Here is a 19076-nt window from a genome sequence, read left to right as displayed (position 1 = left end):
AACCCAGTTATAATAATAATAATTGTTACTATTTAATTATTGTTAAAAGCAACCATTTGCATTCCAACCTTCTAAAAGATTCAGTTTAACATATATGAAATGCTTATGTACTCTCAATGCTCTGTTCATTGGGAACTACAAAAGGAAAAAGACTGCTTTTGGAGAGAATACAGTTTATCTAGGAAGGCAAGAATAAAATATATGATAGTCTTGTGCATATAGTATGTCTTCTGACTAATAGCCCCAACTGTTGTCTGTAGTCTCTAAAGACCGCAAACTCTGCCTCTTCACCCCAACAGGACTGTCCATTAGTGTCCTCAGGGAAAACAGCCCAGAAAGGCATTTCTTTTTAGGACAAACCAATTTTGACAGAGAGCTTACTCTTTACTATGGTCCTTTGATAGAAAGAACCTATTGTTTTCGGCCTTGCCAGATCTAGGTTTCCTCCAGGAAATGATCTCTAGTATTAATTCATAGCAAGGATGGGAAATTGCTCTAATTATTTTTTCTTTTGCCACTATAATCTTTGAAGTAGAAATTCATTACATCAACCTAAAATTTAATCTTAAAAGGAATCAGGAAGTACAAATCCTGATTGGCAATGGCCAGTTTTGCAAAATTTCCTGTACATTGAATAAAATCAGATCTATGAACACTTTAAGTTTTAGATTTTTGTGATTTTACCTTTTTTCTGTTTGCTTTTATATTTTATATTTTTGAGGACTTTTACAATTTTACTTTAAATATGTCTTAAGAAATTTTGGTGTTGAACAAATAATTTCATTTAGTTTGGCCAAGGATACATTCATATTGGGACTGAAAAGAAGCTCAAGTGGTCTCAGTGGAAAGCCAGCTGAAGGATTATATTTTATAGAGAGACTATTATGATTAGAGCTGGACTGATCATTTCACCCTCCTGCTCCAAAAACCTCAGTGGCTCCCCATTTCCTGTGGAATTAAATGAGAACTCTTCACCCCAACATTCAGGTCCTTAGTATTATTCTAGCTTATCTTTCCATTTTTGCTTACATCCGAGAACTCCAGGGAACAGAGCTGTTTGCTTTCCCCCAAATATATAATCTATGCTTTCCCTCCTGAGAATCCTTGCTCTTGCATTTCATCTCATTGAAATTCCACTGACCTTACCTGTTGAAAGGCTATTTATCTTTCCATGTCCAGTTCAAAAGCTGTCACCTTCCTGGAACCTATAGGGATTCCTCACTTTTTTCTCCACTCCCATCATCCATTCTCTTCAACTTTCCTCTCCTCACTTTGTAACTTTTATAGGACTTATTTCATTCTTCCTTACATTATGGTTATTTGTGTGTTTGTGTTTCTCTACTTAATTTGTAAGTTTGTTAAGTATAGGAAATGTGTCTTACCGTTTTTTAAATCTCCCATAGTACCTTGCACATCACAAGTGTTTGATACGTGTTTATCAAGTTGAATCCAAACAGAGGAAGAAAAGTGCTTATTCTAGAAACAGTTATTTGTTCAGAAAGAAAATAAAATAGGCACGATGTTTAATTTATTACGATTTGTTATGGTGCAGTTAATACTGACAATAGTGCAAATTGTTGGAAAACAATTTGGTGTAACAATTATAGTCATACCAAAGGTTATAAAGTTGAAAGTGAAAAATTGCTTGTCATCCCATAACCTAGACATAACTCCTATAAACATTTTGGTGAATATCCTTCCAGACTTCTTTTCTAAGTGTGTTTGTGTGTGTGTGTGTGTGTGTGTGTGTGTGTATAAAATATATTGTTTTTCTTTTCAGAAAATGTAACCCAGTATACATACTGTTTTATAACCTTCTTTAATAAACTATAAGTCCTGGATGTCTTTCCATGTAAATAAAGAATCCCATATCATTATTTAGTGGTCTGCTAGTTATTCTTTACTGTAGAATTTATCCAATTAATTTGTTTAATTAATCTGTTGATATTTTGCTGTCTTAAACCACTGCTGTGATGAAATCCACGTGTCTCATTAGTTCCTTATAAATTACTAGAAGTGGAACGATCAGATCAAAGGGAGTGTACTTTTTAAGACTTTTTGGTACTTATTATTCAGTTGACCTCCAGAAAGTTTGTATTAAACTTTGAACTTTAAAGTTTGTATTAAACAATAGTAAACAAATGTGCTAAACTAATTTCCTCACACCCTTGCCAACGCTGGGTATTATCATTCTTTTAATTTTTTTTAGGCACAACATTTAAAAAAATATCATTTTAGAGATTTCCATTTTAGGCATCGATTGTCCTATAGGCTTGTTTTTATCCAAAGTTAAAGATGAGAGGTAAATATTTTCCTATCTTATGGCTCTAGGTTTTGTGAGGGTAGAAATATAGAGGGATTGGGGGTCAGGGTACCTTCTGTTTATATAATTATTTATTTATAATAATGTAAATTTATTTTCAACAATTAAAAGGAACCTGGCATATACCTACTATAATACCAGAGTTTTTTCTTAAAAGATTAATAGTATTAAAATTGATATAAATAAAATCTGTCTTTTGTTGAGCACTTACTACTTGTGAGCTAATACACTATGTGTTTTTAATGGTTTATCACAATATATGTAGTAGACAGATCATTTTTAATTTTATAGATGAGAAACTGAGGCTCAAAAAGGTAAAGCAACTAACCTATAGTGACAGTGATAGCTAAGTAATAGAGCTGGAATTTGAGCATTCTTTTATTTGGTACCGAATTGATTATGCAGAAAGACCTAAAAAAAAATTGCCATTATTTATCCCCTGTTGAGTCTGTTGATGTCAAAACTTTTTCTTTCTTTCCAATAAATTTGGTAATGGGTTAGTGCTATTAAAGTTTCTCCAGTGAATAGTTTGTACAACAGGGTTCTTTAAGGAGTGATAGATACCCTACAAAATTGAAAAGCTTCTCTGTAAATTGTAATCCTTCAACTGTTTCTCAAAGGCTGTTGGAAACATAGCCTGTTGTATGAATGTGCCTATCAACCTAGAGAATAACAAAGCATTTAAGGAATACAGGGTACTCTGAGCCATAAGATGCCTTGCATGCCTCTGTCTACAACTCTAACTTTGATAGTCATTTAATCGTTAGAAAACTGGTTAATCATTAGATTATTAGACGTTTTTTGTTTACCTACTATATAATGGTATCAGAAGTTTTAAAGAAAAGGTGGTCACTTGCTCTCAAAGAGTCTGTTGTCTACAGCAGAAATCAGACTCCTAAATAAGAAGCTACGGTTCAGTGTGATTAGTTGCTCCCCCTAGAAAGAAGACACTCATATTGAATCATGAGCAAATCCTCATATGTGTATGCAAAAGACACACGTAAAAGAAACTTTGAATGTAAATTTAAAGACTCAAAAAGAGACTCTAAAATAAAATGAAGGTAAATGAATGAGTGTCAGCAAGATGGAAAAAGCTGATCTAAGGGTATTTGGAAGCGAAAGTGACATTTAAGATGCCTCTGAAAGGCCAGTGAATATTTTAGGCAGAGAATATGGAAGGAGAATCTTAGGCAAAGGGACTAATAGCATGTACAAAAGAATAGGAGTTTTGAAAGACTATGATGGTACATGTGGAGAGTAGAAAGTAGTATGATTACAGTAGAGCTCAAGGAGTTCCCTGTGTGGGAACTGGTGGGAGAAAAACTTGGAAGAAGATTGGATCTAGTTTCTGAAGGTTATTGGATCATGCTGAGGTATTTAGACTTTATCCTGAAGTCACCAACGGTTAAGCAGGGGAGTGATGGGATTCTGTCTGTGTGTTTGATAACATGGAGGGGATTGGAGGGAAGGAAGGCTGGAGAGAGCAAGACCCATAAGTAGATTATTGCAGTAGTCAAGGCAGAAGATGATGAGAATCTAAGGAAAGGCAGTGACAATGAGTATACATGAGAAGAGTTAGATCTGAAAGACATTCGAGGAGTAGAATGGAGCAAAGTAGAAATAACGTGGAGGCAGTTTGGAGACAGATGCTCTGGATCACAGTGCCAACGTTAACTACTTATTAACTCCACAATTCTAGACAAATTAACTACCCTGAGCCTCAGTTTGCCATCTGTAAAAGGTAATAATCCCTTCTTAGTGGGGTAGGTTAAAGAGTAGATGAAATAAAATATTTGGATGTGTTGGGGTACTCAAAACCTCTATACAATGTTGTTATTAATGACTTTGAAGAAAGGAAAGGAAAGAGTCATGGGTGACATTGAAGCTTCTAACTGGGTTGGTAGGGGGACTTAGAGAAGAGAAATACTGAGTTTGATTTTGGATATATTAAGTTTGAGCTGCATTTGGGATATCCAGATTGGGATCCCAAGAGGCAGTTGGAAACATAGATTGGAACTCAGAGAGAACATGTAATAGAAAGAGAGATTTGAACAATAGCTTTGGGAGATTCTGTGGGAACCCCAAATGGACAGTGTTGTCTCCCTTGTCTCCTGCCAGTGTCCTGCACGTCTCTCAGATTCAGAGAATGAAGAACCTTCTCGAGGCAAGATGATACAGACACACCGCTCGGCATTTGTTTCCAAGAACAACTCCTACTCCTTATCTTTCCTGGCAGGGTAAGAGACTGATACTGAATTCAGTCAGGGTTCTTTCATTTTGGGATATGAGACAAAAGGGACTGGGGGAGCTTTAAAGTGTTTGTTGTAGCTACTTTGGGGGAGGTGGGAGTGAGGGAAAATGGGGGAACTGGTTTTCAAATACGGGTTAGGAATAATGGGCCGACCTGAAATTTTAAAGAAAAGTAAATTTTACCCATTTCGGGTATCCTCAGGATAAGATTGTACTAATTGCTCTGCTGCAGAGTTGAACTTTCTTTTCTGGGAGGAAACAACAAAGCCTTCTTCAACAACCATTGATATTGAAGACAATATCCATGGATTTTCTTTGTGGACTTTTTTCTCTTAATAGGAACTTGAGGCCAGAGTTGATTTATTTACAATGCCTGGAACTAAAATATATATTGATAGGTTTCAAGAGGGCAAACTAAAAAGTTTTTAAGACCTTTGTCAAGGCATTTCTTGTTCCTTTAGACTTTGCAGGCCCTGGGGAGGAAAGGAAGGAGGAATTGGATGAATGTTGGGTGATGGAAGAATAATGAAGGGCTTGGTGGAAGGAAGGAAAGAAGGATGGATAGATGGATGGATAGATAGGTAGGTAGGTAGGTAGATAGATAGCAGGAGGGAAAGGAAGGGAAGAAGAAATGAAAGAAGGGAGGAAGGCTGGAAGGAATCATTTATTCAACAGACAGTAGGTACTATGTGCCATGCCCTCTCTTTTAATATAAAAAGACACAGTCTTTACCCCATTTTGTTGTCTTTTTTGATTTAAAGCTGGCATTGCTCACCCTTATTTCTAGGGTTCTTCTCCTCCTTCCCACAGCACTATGAAGTGTATCTCTCTTGCTGTTCCTATGGACATATACCTGGACCCTTTATATCTTAAGGCTTTTTATTGCTACTCACTAATAAATATGACCAAAAAAATCTACCAAGTTTAAGAATGTTATAAAGTTCATACTATTGTGATCCCTGTTGTTTTTATATCTGAATCCTTTTGGTATATGTTCTGATTTTCCTGTTCTTTCTTTCTTTTTTTAAATTTTATTGGAGTATAGTTGATTTACAATGTTGTGTTAGTTTCAGGTGTACAGCAAAGTGATTCAGTTATACATATACATATATTCATTCTTTTTCAGATTCTTTTCCCATATAGGTTATTACAGAATATTGAGTATTTCCTGTTATTTCTGTGAGTAAAATTCACTAAACCTCTCCTTCTCTTAAATGCCTCCCCTTCTCTGGGTGATGGTAACTCCTTCCAGGAAGGCCCTTTCCTAAACTGTTTATTCACTCATTTGACATTTGTTGAATGGCCACTGGATTGTAGCCACTGTAGCTTGACTGATGAAATGAGAACCCAATACGTAAGATGTAAGCCATTGTACTTAACCGTTTATGGTGATGATGAAACTCTTGCTCTTTGCATATGAGCTTGAACTATAGATGCCCTGTAAAGTTAAAAAATTCAAGATTGCTTGACTAAGAATCGTCAGCTTCTGAATGTGTACGTGGATTTTTCCCCATTTATAGTGGGTGTATCTTAATGATTATTAGAGGGATCTACTGAAAAGAGAAAAAGATCATATTAATTCCAATCAAGTCACAATAAATATCCCCTGAAACAAATAAATGTTGCTTTATGCAGTCTGTGATTAGTTAATTAATATCTCTTCATTTGAAATTACTTGGGAAAAAGGAAAATTTTATTAAAACCCAAATATGATGCCAAGGCCAAATTGCCCCAATTAATTGGAGTGGACACTGGATAGGTGAACTACTTATTACCAATTCCAGTCTCTACCCCTGTAATTCATTCTTTTAAAGTGGGTAGAAGGTTAATATGTTGTTACTTAGAAATGCCTACCAAGGAACTTAGAAAATTCTTCTCTAAAGGGCAAAATGTAAAGTCTATACAGAGGGGTGTGCTTTTGATTACGTGTGGCTCTGGAATATGTGTAGTATATCTTCTTTTCCTGCTCCTTGGCCCATCCTTGCCCTTAGTATGTATCGTTGAGTCACAATGGGATTAATTTATAGGAAAATATTTACTTAACATGTTATTGTTAAGAAATGTTGCAATCAGTATTGTACATTCATGGATTTCAGCATTTATTTTTTCCAAATATCCAAGGTTGTGGGCTGAGTTCAGTTATTAGTACAGTTTTTTAAAAAATTAATTGGATTTGGTTGATAGGGTTATCTTTTTAGGAAATAGTTTGCTGATGTCATGGAAACTTTAGGTTGGAAAATCTATTATGGTAATACTGTGAATTGCATCTCTTATTTAGTCAACATGTTTTACTTCTTAGTTAAGAAAATATTAAGTTTCAATTCTAAATGATATTTAGGAAAACAATATGAAGTTGTTAGTGCTAACAATGAGATGAGGCATATGGATATATTAAAAAAAGAATTAGCGTGGTGATGGTTGCATAGCGATGTGCCTGTAAACTTAAAATGGTTAAAATGGTAACTTTCATGTTATATATATTTTACCACAAGAAAAAAAGAATTAGCACTGTTAACAGTTTTGGGATTTTTCAAATGCATTTTTTTCTGTCTGTTAAGCAATAACAGAAGAATAGGTTTTTCTCTGCAAGTTTGTTTCCTAAAGAGAGTTCATCTGTAAAAGCTTTAAAGTTTTTTACATCTGTATTTAAATCAAATTAATCTGCATTTATTTTACTTATCTACTTTATAAACTTTTCTTTCTTAAGCCCAAAAGCATGGAGTTAAGAGTGAGTAGTCCTGATAGGATGGTTATTTTGGAAGGAATCCATCAATAGATTCTGGCGGAGTCTTGCCAGTAGCTCAGTCTATTTTCATTTGAAACATTCAAAGCAAAGAATGTTTTGCAGCACTATTAATAAAGTTCTATAGCCCTTTTAAAATGAAACTTTTTCCAAATAGGCACATAGAGTAATAGTTAACCCAAGGTCATTTCTAAGTTAATTATAAAATATATGTGAATTGAAAAGAATTAACTTGAACCATAAGATATATAATTATAAAGTTAGGCTTTTATTTTAAATATCTGAAAAACTGGTTTGTTTATTTGTTTAAATTTATTTCCCTTCATTCCTCATGCCCTCTTCACCACTAGAAGAATCAAACAAAAAACGTGGTTGCAAGTTATTCTAAAAGCTCAGTCTGGAAAAACTTTCTCTGTTGAGCCAGTGTCTTTTCTAAGAGCTACACGTTCAGTTGTGTTTTCCTCTTTGCTTTGGCTGTCAGGAAGTTTAGAATTAAGACAGAGTTTTCAATTCAGTCATCATGGCCTTCCAACATGGCATATAATTTAAAAAAATAATTTTTGGTATACTCTTCTCATATTTATTACTTAATATGGTCTTTATTAACGCTCATTCTTTATGTATTTTTACTGTAAGTCACTTAAAATTCTTCTTGGGAATAGGGTATAACCATAAAAAGAAATATAATCAAACCATCTATCCTCCTTCCAGTTTAAAAAATGAAAAAAAGAAAGTGATGCAGTAATGCCAGTACTGCCATTCTGTACAAAACTGTATCTTAAGTAAATGGTGAGATTACCGGCATATGATAAGCCTTCAGTGAGTATAGCTGCTGCTATTTTGTTGTTATCTTCTTTTAGAACTCTTAGAACTGAAAAGGATCTTAAATATTGTTTTATCTAATTCCTTTGTTTTATGGGTGAGAAGACCAAAGCTCAGGGAGAGACCATGGCTTGCCAAATCTTAGACTGCTAGAGTAGTAGGACGATGAGTTAGAACTGAGATTTCTTGGCTCTTTCCACTATACCCTTTTGTCCCCCATGACTTTCTTATAGATCCCTATGCTGCCTCTGCCCATTTTCCCACTAGGCTTTAAATCCTTTGCAAGCAGGGACAAAAATCTTGTTTACCATTGTATTCACAGTACTTAGTACAGTGCCTGGCACATAGTAGAGGCTCAATAAATACTTGTGGAATGTTTAATGAGATAGGTCTTGTGCCCTTGGGTAGGTTAAAGGGGGCTTTGTCAGAATTGTCAAACTTGCAGTCTCTAGGAGGGAGGACTCTGGGAGCTGTGGAGGAAACAGATTGGCTGGTGGCTGTTGTTTAGACTAGATTCCATAGGATTAATATGGGATTTAGGGGGAGTCTAATAACCACATTGATAAAGCTTTTATACTATAAAGTTGCCTTTAGCTCTTTAATACATTAGCAGTAGCTTATGAGGATCCTTTTTATAGATTCTGTAAAAGAAAAATCTGTGTTACACTGAGTAATAATTAAGCCTTAATTAAGTAGAAATTAACTACATTATTTTGTTTTCTAATGTCCAAATACTTTAAGCCTGAGTCTGTGGTTCAGAGTGGGGTGCAGCAAAAGAGACCTGAAGTGTCTGTGCTTCCTCTAAGGTGTGTGTGTAAGGAGAGATAGAGACAGAGACTGACTGCAGACTCAGTCATATTAACTGCATGCCCAGCCAGTGTTGGAGTGAATTAAAATATGCAGACTTGTTCCTCTTTTTTAAAATGAACGAATGAAAATATAGATGCTTTCAGCGGACAGATACCAGACACATAAATGATGTGATACTGGAGGACTAGCTTTATTATTTTTTAATTAATTTATTTTATTTTTGGCTGTGTTGGGTCTTCGTTGCTGTGCACGGGCTTTCTCTGGTTGCAGTGAGTGGGGGCTACTCTTCCTTGTGGTGCACGGACTTCTCATCGCGGTGGCTTCTCCTGTTGCGGAGCGTGGGCTCTATGCACGCGGGCTTCAGTAATTGTGGCTCGTGGGCTCTAGAGCGCAGGCTCAGTAGTTGTGGCGCGCAGGCTTAGTTGCTCCGCGGCATGTGGGATCTTACTGGACCAGGGCTTGAACCTGTGTCTCCTGCATTGGCAGGCGGATTCTTAACCACTGCACCACCAGGGAAGCCCTGGAGGACTAGCTTTAGAATTGATGAAAGGAGGCAAACCAGAGAGGTGAGGGTGGAGAAACCAGTCTAGGGAGTTTTAGGGAAGTAGTGGTGTGAGCTTGAGTAAAATCAGTTGACCTCCTTCTGTATCATTTATGTAAAATGCAAGTTGTTATGCCCTACCTATTGCTGGGCAGGGGATTTCCCTGAATGATTTCTTAAGATTCTTTTCACCTCTAAAACTGAAGTGTCTAGAAGTGGCTTAGAGCAGGGTTTTAAAAGGTGGTGGAAATGTGACCAGGGCATGAAAAGGAAAGGGTAAGGGCAGTTAGTGAGTTCTGTAAAAATCTCAGGATTAGACTTAGCAAGTTATGTGTGGGGAATAGTCCAAACATTAACCATGAGGGATAGGAGACTATGAGAGAAAAATGAGGTAGTGATTTAAAAGAAATCACAAGGCTTGATGATGGCCTGGGGCAGGTCGTGTGTGTGCGTGTGTGTGCCTGTGTATGTGTGTGTGTGTGTGTGTGTGTTGGGGGAGGGATAAAAGAATAGAAACGAATCAAGTGGATGAGCTGGTTAAGAGGACAAATCTTGTTAAGAGTATGGAGTACAGATGGAAAAGGAAGATAGCTTAAGCAGAAGTGATGTGGAATTTAAGGAGCAGGTTTTAGAGGTGTCAGTAATCTCTCTGCCATACTAAAATAGGAATATACTGGTGGTTTTCAGAGGGGTCTCGCAGGATGGTGAAGGGTAGCATCAGGGAGCTAGCTTTTTCCCAGGGCTTCCTGCCATGTTCAGTACTTTACAGACCTCGTTTCCTTTAGTTCTTACATTAATCCTATAAGATTTATAACATTCTCATTTTTCAGCTAAGGAAAATGCAGTTCAAAGAGGTTAAGTAACTCGCCCCAGAACTTCTCACCTGAGTAGAGTGACAGAGATGGAATTGGAACTCAGGTGTCTCTTGACTCCAAACCTGTGCTCTTTCTAGCAAACCATTGTCAGAACCCTGTGACAGAAGGCTCTGTGCTTAGCTCTTTGTCTTGAAATGATCTACCTTTACAACAGAAAGCTTCCTTCCTTCTGTTTGTTTAAAGAATTTATACCCTGTCTTGTTCTAAAAAAACACAAGGTTGTACAGAGGTGGGTAAGAAGCTGTCCAGTTATCCTGTTGTTTGAGGGGACTCAAATCCTTTTGCATTACTCTAGGCCTTTTGAAATACAGCTGAGGAAACAATGTTCCTATCCATCAGCAAACAAATACTAGTGCATGTACAGAATAGGCAAACATGTAGAGACAGAAATTAGATCAGTGGTTGCTTAGGGCTGGAGGAGAAGGCGGGGTTTAGGAATAATAGCTAAAGGGTATGAGGTTTCTTTATGAGGTGATGAAAATGTTTTAAAATTGTGGTGATGGTTAAATAACTCTGTGAATATACTAAAAACCATTAAATTTTACACTTTAAAAAAAGAAAGAGGGACTTCCCTGGTGGCGCAGTGGTTAAGAATCCGCCGGCCAATGCAGCGGACACGGGTTCGAGCCCTGGTCCGGGAAGATCCCACATGCCGCGGAGCAACTAAGCCTGTGCACCACAACTACTGAGCCTGTGCTCTAGAGCCCGTGAGCCACAAGTACTGGAGCCCATGTGCCACAACTACCGAAGCCCGCCCGCCTAGAGCCTGTGCTCCGCAACAAGAGAAGCCACCACAATGAGAAGCCCGTGCACCGCAACAAAGACCCAATGCAGCCACCAATAAATAAATAAATAAATAAATAAATAAATAAATAAATAAATAAATAAGTTAGTTAGTTAGTTAGTTAGTTAGTTAGTTAGTTAGTTAAAAAAAAAAGAAAGAAAGAATGCTAGTATACACAAGGCAGATAACCCAACAATAAATATACAACGGAAGGATCGTAACAAAATCTTACCCATTTCTGGGTGCATGGCAGCTACAGCTAGGCCTAAGGAAGCTGCTGCTTTTATTCAAGTACGTGTGTGGGGGTGGGAGGCCTGACACACCCAGGCTAGGGGCTGGGAGGAGGATCCTCTCAGACCTTCAGCTTCTTGGTGGAACTCAGCTCTGCCAGACCCCTGAGAGTTTGATTAAAAAACTAATGTGGTATGGGTATGTGAGAGACAGAGAGAGTGATGAGTGAGCAATTAATAACATGAGCTATCTAATGTTTTATATCATGTAATACCATTTGAAAACCCTTTAAGCAGTGTTTTATAAGCATTAAATCTTCTAGCTTTCCAGCTGCATGTTTATACTGGCTGCTCCTCCTTTTCTTTGCTTGTAAGTCAGATGCATTGTGGTTGTGGGTATTTTTAGCTTAACTAGAAATCCCAGAAACCATCTGGTCCCTTGGCAGTGGAAATTTTAAGCTAGTTGCCTTTCAGACAATGCTGCTGTCTCTTGTTTATGACTTCATTATGTGTTTGGAAGAGAGAACTTCTCTAGACGTGCTGGGTCTATTCTATGGCAGAGTAGAGTAGAATGTAAGATCAGTATGCTGTGGTAGAAAGAGCACAGGCCTTAGAGTCTTGGAGATACAGGTTTAAACTTTGGCTTCAGCTGTGTGACCTGGAAAAATCACTTCCTTCAGTTCTTTGTCTGTAAATTGAGGATGCTGATTTATAGGGTTTCTATATGGATTAAGTGAGATACAGTATATTTAAAACACACAGTGCCTGACAGATAATAGATTCCTAATAAATGATGAAGTTTTCTTTCCTTTCCTTAAGGATATCATAGGCATTTCTGTATATATTTTTATTCACTTATAAGAAATTTATTGGATATATCCACTGTGTGCTAGGCACTGTATGAGGGTTTGGGAATATAGAAATGGATGTGCACAAAGGTGGTAGGAGTAGTTACTTCCTCTATTTTTTAGCAAAAGTATTGTTTGAGCTCTTAAATCTTAGGAACATTATCAAGTTTACTGCTGATGATTCTCAGCCAGCATTGAAGCATCTTAACCTGACCAAATACTACAATAATAATATCTATGTATTATGTTGATGGTTTACACGATATTTTCACATTCATGATTTTTGTGACTCTTCATGTGACAATAACAACACTGGGGGAATATAGTTATATAGGAACGAAGTTTATGTATGCTATTGAAATTGAGTTGGTATTAATTTGAAATATATTGTTTTCAATTAAGATGTTAATTGTAATTCCCCAGGGCAACCACTAAGAAAATAACTAAAACATACATAGTTAAAGAAATAAGAAGGAAATCAAAATGGTACAGTAGGAGATATCTATCACAAAAGAAGGCATTAATGGAGACATTGTGGAACAAAAAAGGTATAAGACATGTAGAAAATAAATAGAAAAATTGCAGAAGTCCTTCCTTATCAGTAATTACATTAAATGTAAATGAATTAAACTCTCCAATTAAATGGCAGAGATTGGCAGAATGGATTTTAAAACAGTATAGTCCAAATATATGATGAGACTCACTTTAGATCCAGAGACAGAGGTAGGTTGAAAGTGAAAGATGTAAACAGTGACCAAAAGAGAACTAGAATAGCTATACAATATCAGACAACGTAGACTTCAGGACAAAAATTATTACAAGAGACAAAGAGAGGCATTGTATAATTATAAAAGGGTCAATCCGCAAGAAGATATAACAGCTGTAAACACATGTACACCTAATTATGGGTCCATAAATTATGTGAAGCAAAAACTGAAAGAATTAAGGGAAATAGTAGACATTTTAATATTAATAGTTGGAGACTTTAACACCCACTTTCAATGATGGGTAGACTATACAGATGAAAGATAAACAAAGGATATAGAAGACGTGAATAATACTGTATACCTAGCTAGAAACAAAATACCTAACTGATTCAAGAAGAAATTGAAAATCTGAATAGACCTATAACAAGTGAAAAGGTTGAACCAGTAATCAAAAAACATCTGGCAAAGAAAGCCCAGGACCAGATGGCTTCACTGGTGTTACTACCAAGCATTTAAAAAAGAATCAACATGAATGTTTCTCAGACTCTTTCAAAAATTAGAAGAGGAGTGAACACTTCCCGACTCATTCATTCTTTGAAGCCAGTATTACCCTGATACCAAAGCTATATGCAGACATCACAAGAAAAGAAAACTACAGACCAATATCCTTTATGAATCTATATTCCAGCACACCATTGGAGGAAAAAAAGTACAAGCTTTGATGCATTAGAGAGGGTAAGAGAAACACTTTGACTTAACCTGCATCACCCCTACCCCAAGGCAGCAGAACTCAGGTTCAAGAGAGATTTTCCTGGCTGATGATTGCCCCTGTGGGAGAAAGTAAGAGCATGTGAGTGAACACCTGGCTTCTCCAACTGTATAAGAAGCCCATTTCTCTCCTGCCTCAACCAGAGTATTGAATCATGATCTACATGACCTAGGGGAAGGAAGAGTCTGGGAAAGCAGCAGATAGGACTCTCAGAGGGCATTAAAGGGATGAGGATCTTACTAACTACATTACAGACTCCACCCACAAGTCACTGGGGAAGCCTCACCTGTGGATCCTCCCAACTGGCCCATGGGCACTCCCATCGCTCCACATGCCTCATTCACACATGCTTCCACCCTGTGGCCAGTTCCTTGTGCGTGCTCCCAGTGGCAGTGAGCGAGTTTTGGCAGATGGCCAGTAAGCATGTGTAGAAAGCCAGCTAGAATCCGTGGGCAAGGGAGAGACCACAAATGAGCTTTATTGCCACCCTTGGGAAAACAAAATGGAGGCTGTCAGCTTTTGGCCTGGTGTGTTGGAGGATCAAGAGAAGGCATACAAACTTGAGAATTTTGCCACAGAGGGAGAAAGCAAGGAGCTGATGTATCCATAGAAGATCTGAGAAAATCCCAGCATCCCTACCAGAGCTGTTGGAAGGTTTTTCTCTCCTGAAGGCAGTTAGTAAAGTTCAGAGGAGGTGACTGCTACTTCAAATGTGAGGACAGCAATGCAAAACGTCAAGGAACATGAAAAATCAAGGAAACATGACAGCATCAAAAGATCACAACAGTCTTCCAGTATTGGATCCCAAAAAACATGGAGATCTGTGATTTATCCAACAAAGACTTCGAATTAGCTGTTTTAAGGAAGCTCAGTGAGCTACAAGATATGGGGATATATGTATACGTATAGCCGATTCACCTTGTTGTACAGTAGAAACTAACACAACACTGTAAAGCAATTATACTCCAATAAAGATGTAAAACTAAATTAATTAATTAATAAGAGCTGAGAACTTCCCAAATCTGGGGAGAGATTTGGATATCTAAGTTTGTGAAGCTCATAGGTCACCAAACAAACTCAACTTAAAGCCATTCTCTCCAAGACACTGTATTATCAGGCCACCCAAGATGGCTGTTCTCTTGCTCTCTGTACATCCCCTGCTCAACCAGTCCCTGCTTCACCTACACCCTACTCACATAACCGACCTTCCCTCTTAATCATAGAGCCTAATCAGTAAATGCCTATATACTTGTACCCCCTCCCCCCTCCCCATCTAGTGATTGTTCTAATCTTTAGATCAGAACATCTCCACCATGACAGCTTATCAAAGGGGCAGTAAGGGGCATGCTTCTCTGCTCATTTCCCTGGTAACTGATGAGCCAACCTGACATAAATTCCCCCTATAACTGGTAACCTTCCTCTCCCCCTCGTAGTGAAGACCACTGCCATGTCTTGCCCACTGTCTGCTGCACCCAGTGGGGTGTCACTCCAGGACCTTGCTTCAGACATGTGAGATCCCTGTTTAATCCCATTAAACTATTGATGTCTCTGTTGCTGACTCTGGGCTCTTTCTTCCGTCTTGAGGCTGGGCAAGTACAGGGCTTGCAGGCCTACAGGGTATGGCTCAACAGACACATTATGATAAAACTGTCAAATATAAAAGACAAAGTGAGCATCTTAAAAGCAGCAAGAGAAAAGGATTATAACTTACAAGGGAACTCACATAAGGCTATCAGTAGAATTCTCAACAGAAATGATACAGTCCAGAAGAGTAGGATGATATATTCAGAGTACTGAAAGGAAAAAAAAAAACTGCCAACCAAAATACTCTGTCTAGTAAAGTTGCACTTCATATATGAAGGAGAGGTAAAGACTTTCCCAGACACACAAAAGCTGAGGGAGTTCACCACCACTAGACCTGACTTACAAGAAATGCTGAAAGGAGTTCTTCAGGCTGAAACAAAATTATACTAATTAGTAACATGAAAACATATGAAAATATACAACACTCTGGTAAAGGTAAGTATATAGTCAAATTAAGAATACTTTAATAATGTTAACATGGTGATATGTTAACCACTTAACTCTAGTATAAAAGTTAAAAGGACAAGAGTATTAAAAATAACTATAGCGGGCTTCCCTGGTGGCGCAGTGGTTGAGAATCTGCCTGCCAATGCAGGGGACGCGGGTTCGAGCCCTGGTCTGGGAAGATCCCACATGCCGCGGAGCAACTGGGCCCGTGAGCCACAACTACTGAGCCTGCGCGTCTGGAGCCTGTGCTCCGCAACAAGAGAGGCCGCGATAGTGACAGGCCCCGCGCACCGCGATGAAGAGTGGCCCCCACTCGCCGCAGCTGGAGAAAGCCCTCACACAGACACAAAGACCCAACACAGCCAAAAATAAACATAATAAATAAATAATAAATAAAAATTAAAAAAAAAAAATAACTATAGCTAAACTAATTTGTTAATGAATACACAATATAAAAAGACATCAAGTGTTTTGTGACATTGAAATGTTCTGTGACATTAGAAACAAAATGGATGTTTTGTGACATTAGAAACAAAATGGAGGAGAGTAAAAGGGTAAAGTTTTGTATGCGATCGAAGTTAAGTTGTTATCAAGCGTAAAATAGACTCTTATATCTATAAGATGTTTTATGTAAACCTCATGATAGCCACAAAGCAAAAACCTACAGTGGATTCACATAAAATAAAAAGGGAACCAAAGCATACCTCTATAGAAAATCATCAATTCACAAAGGAAGGCCACAAGAGAGGGATAAAGGAACAAGAGAACTACAAAACAGCTAGAAAACAATGACTAAGATGACATTAGTAAATCCTTACCTATCAATAATCACTCTAAATGTAAATGGATTAAATTCTCCAATCAAAAGGCATAGAGTGGACCTGCACAAGCCTCTTAGATAGCCTCATCCACCAGAGGGCAGACAGCAGAAGCAAGAAGAACTACAATCCTGCAGCCTGTGGAACAAAAACCACATTCACAGAAAAATAGACAAGATGAAAAGGCAGAGGGCTATGTACCAGATGAAGGAACAAGATAAAACTCCAGAAAAAAAAACTAAATGAAGTGGAGATAGGCAACCTTCCAGGAAAAGAATTCAGAATAATGATAGTCAAGATGATCCAGGATCTCGGAAAAAGAATGGAGGCAAAGATCGAGAAGATGCAAGAAATGTTTCAAAAAGACCTAGAAGAATTAAATAACAAACAAACAGAGATGAACAATACAATAACTGAAATGAAAACTACACTAGAAGGAATCAATAGCAGAATAACTGAGGCAGAAGAACGGATAAGTGACCTGGAAGACAGAATGGTGGAATTCACTGCTGTAGAACAGAATAAAGAAAAAAGAATGAAAAGAAATGAAGACAGAAGAGAGAAAGGACCCGAGAAAATATTTGAAGAGATTATAGTCAAAAACTTCCCTAACATGGGAAAGGAAATAGCCACCCAAGTCCAGGAAGCACAGAGAGTCCCATACAGGATAAACCCAAGGAGAAACATGCTGAGACACATAGTAATCAAACTGGCAAAAATTAAAGACAAAGAAAAATTATTGAAAGCAGCAAGGGAAAAATGACAAATAACATACAAGGGAACTCCCATAAGGTTAACAGCTGATATCTCAGCAGAAACTCTAGAAGCCAGAGGGAGTGGCATGATATACTTAAAGTGATGAAAGGGAAGAACCTACAACCAAGATTACTCTACCCAGCAAGGATCTCATTCAGATTCCATGGAGAAATCAAAAGCTTCACAGACAAGCAAAAGCTAAGAGAATTCAGCACCACAAAATCAGCTCTGCAACAAATGCTAAAGGAACTTCTCTAAGTGGGAAACACAAGAGAAGAAAAGGACCTACAAAAACAAACCCAAAACAATTAAGAAAATGGTCATAGGAACATACATATCGATAATTACCTTAAACGTGAATGGATTAAATGTTCCAACCAAAAGACACAGGCTTGCTGAATGGATACAAAAACGACCCATATATATGCTGTCTACAAGAGACCCACTTCAGACCTAGGGACACATACGGACTGAAAGTGAGGGGATGGAAAAAGATATTCCATGCAAATGGAAATCAAAAGAAAGCTGGAGTAGCTATACTCATATCAGATAAAATAGACTTTAAAATAAAGAATGTTACAAGAGACCAGGGAGGACACTACATAATGATCAAGGGATCAATCCAAGAAGATATAACAATTATAAATGTATATGCACCCAACATAGGAGCACCTCAATACATAAGGTAACTGCTAACAGCTCTAAAAGAGGAAATCGACAGTAACACAATAATAGTGGGGGACTTTAACACCTCACTTACACCAATGGACAGATCATCCAAAATGAAAATAAATAAGGAAACAGAAGCTTTAAATGACACAATAGACCAGATAGATTTAATTGATATTTATAGGACATTCCATCCCAAAACAGCAGATTACAGTTCCTTCTCAAGTACACACGGAACATTCTCCAGGATAGATCACATCTTGGGTCACAAATCAAGCCACAGTAAATTTAAGAACATTGAAATCATACCAAGTATCTTTTCTGGCCACAAGCTATGAGATTAGAAATGAATTACAGGGAAAAAAACGTAAAAAACAGAAACACATGGAGGCTAAACAATACGTTACTAAATAACCAAGAGATCAATGAAGAAATCAAAGAGGAAATCAAAAAATACTTAGAGACAAATGACAATGAAAACACCACGATCCAAAACCTATGGGATGCAGCAAAAGCAGTTCTAAGAGGGAAGTTTATAGCTATACAAGCCTACTTGTATAGGCTCAAGAAATAAGAAAAATCTCAAATATACAATCTGACCTTACACCTAAAGGAACTAGAGATAGAAGAACAAACAAAACCCGAAGTTAGCAGAAGGAAAGAAATCATAAAGATCAGAGCAGAAATAAATGAAATAGAAACAAAAAAACAATAGCAAGGATCAATACAACTAAAAGCTGGTTCTTTGAGAAAATAAACAAAATTGATAAACCATTAGCCAGATTCATCAAGAAAAAGAGAGAGAGGACTCAAATCGATAAAATTAGAAATGAAAAGGGAGAAGTTACAACAGACACTGCAGAAATACAAAGCATCCTAAGAGACTACTACAAGCAACTCTATGCCAATAAAATGGACAACCTGGCAGAAATGGACAAATTCTTAGAAAGGTATAACCTTCCAAGACTGAACCAGGAAGAAATAGGAAATATGAACAGACTAGTCACAAGTAATGAAATTGAAACTGTGATTAAAAATCTGTCAACAAACAAAAGTCCAGGACCAGATGGCTTCACAGGTGAATTCTATCAAACATTTAG

General features: G+C 37.5%; 1 protein-coding gene across 2 annotated transcripts in view; it reads left to right on the top strand.

The window, feature by feature from the left end:
* RNF169 (ring finger protein 169) overlaps positions 1 to 19076 on the top strand; it is a 109079-nt gene that overhangs the window by 55390 nt on the left and 34613 nt on the right. For both annotated transcript variants that reach the window (XR_014250430.1, XM_082411266.1), the window contains exon 4: positions 4442 to 4560. Coding sequence is in view for 1 of the 2 variants with exons in the window: in XM_082411266.1 (XP_082267392.1) it covers positions 4442 to 4560 (119 nt within the window). In the remaining variant the exon portion in view is untranslated. The remainder of the gene's footprint in view (positions 1 to 4441; positions 4561 to 19076) is intronic.

The sequence above is a fragment of the Balaenoptera physalus genome (genome assembly GCF_965194825.1).
Source record: "Balaenoptera physalus genome assembly, chromosome: 10".
Lineage (NCBI taxonomy): Eukaryota > Metazoa > Chordata > Mammalia > Artiodactyla > Balaenopteridae > Balaenoptera > Balaenoptera physalus.
This window is presented reverse-complemented; position numbering and strand designations above follow the sequence as displayed.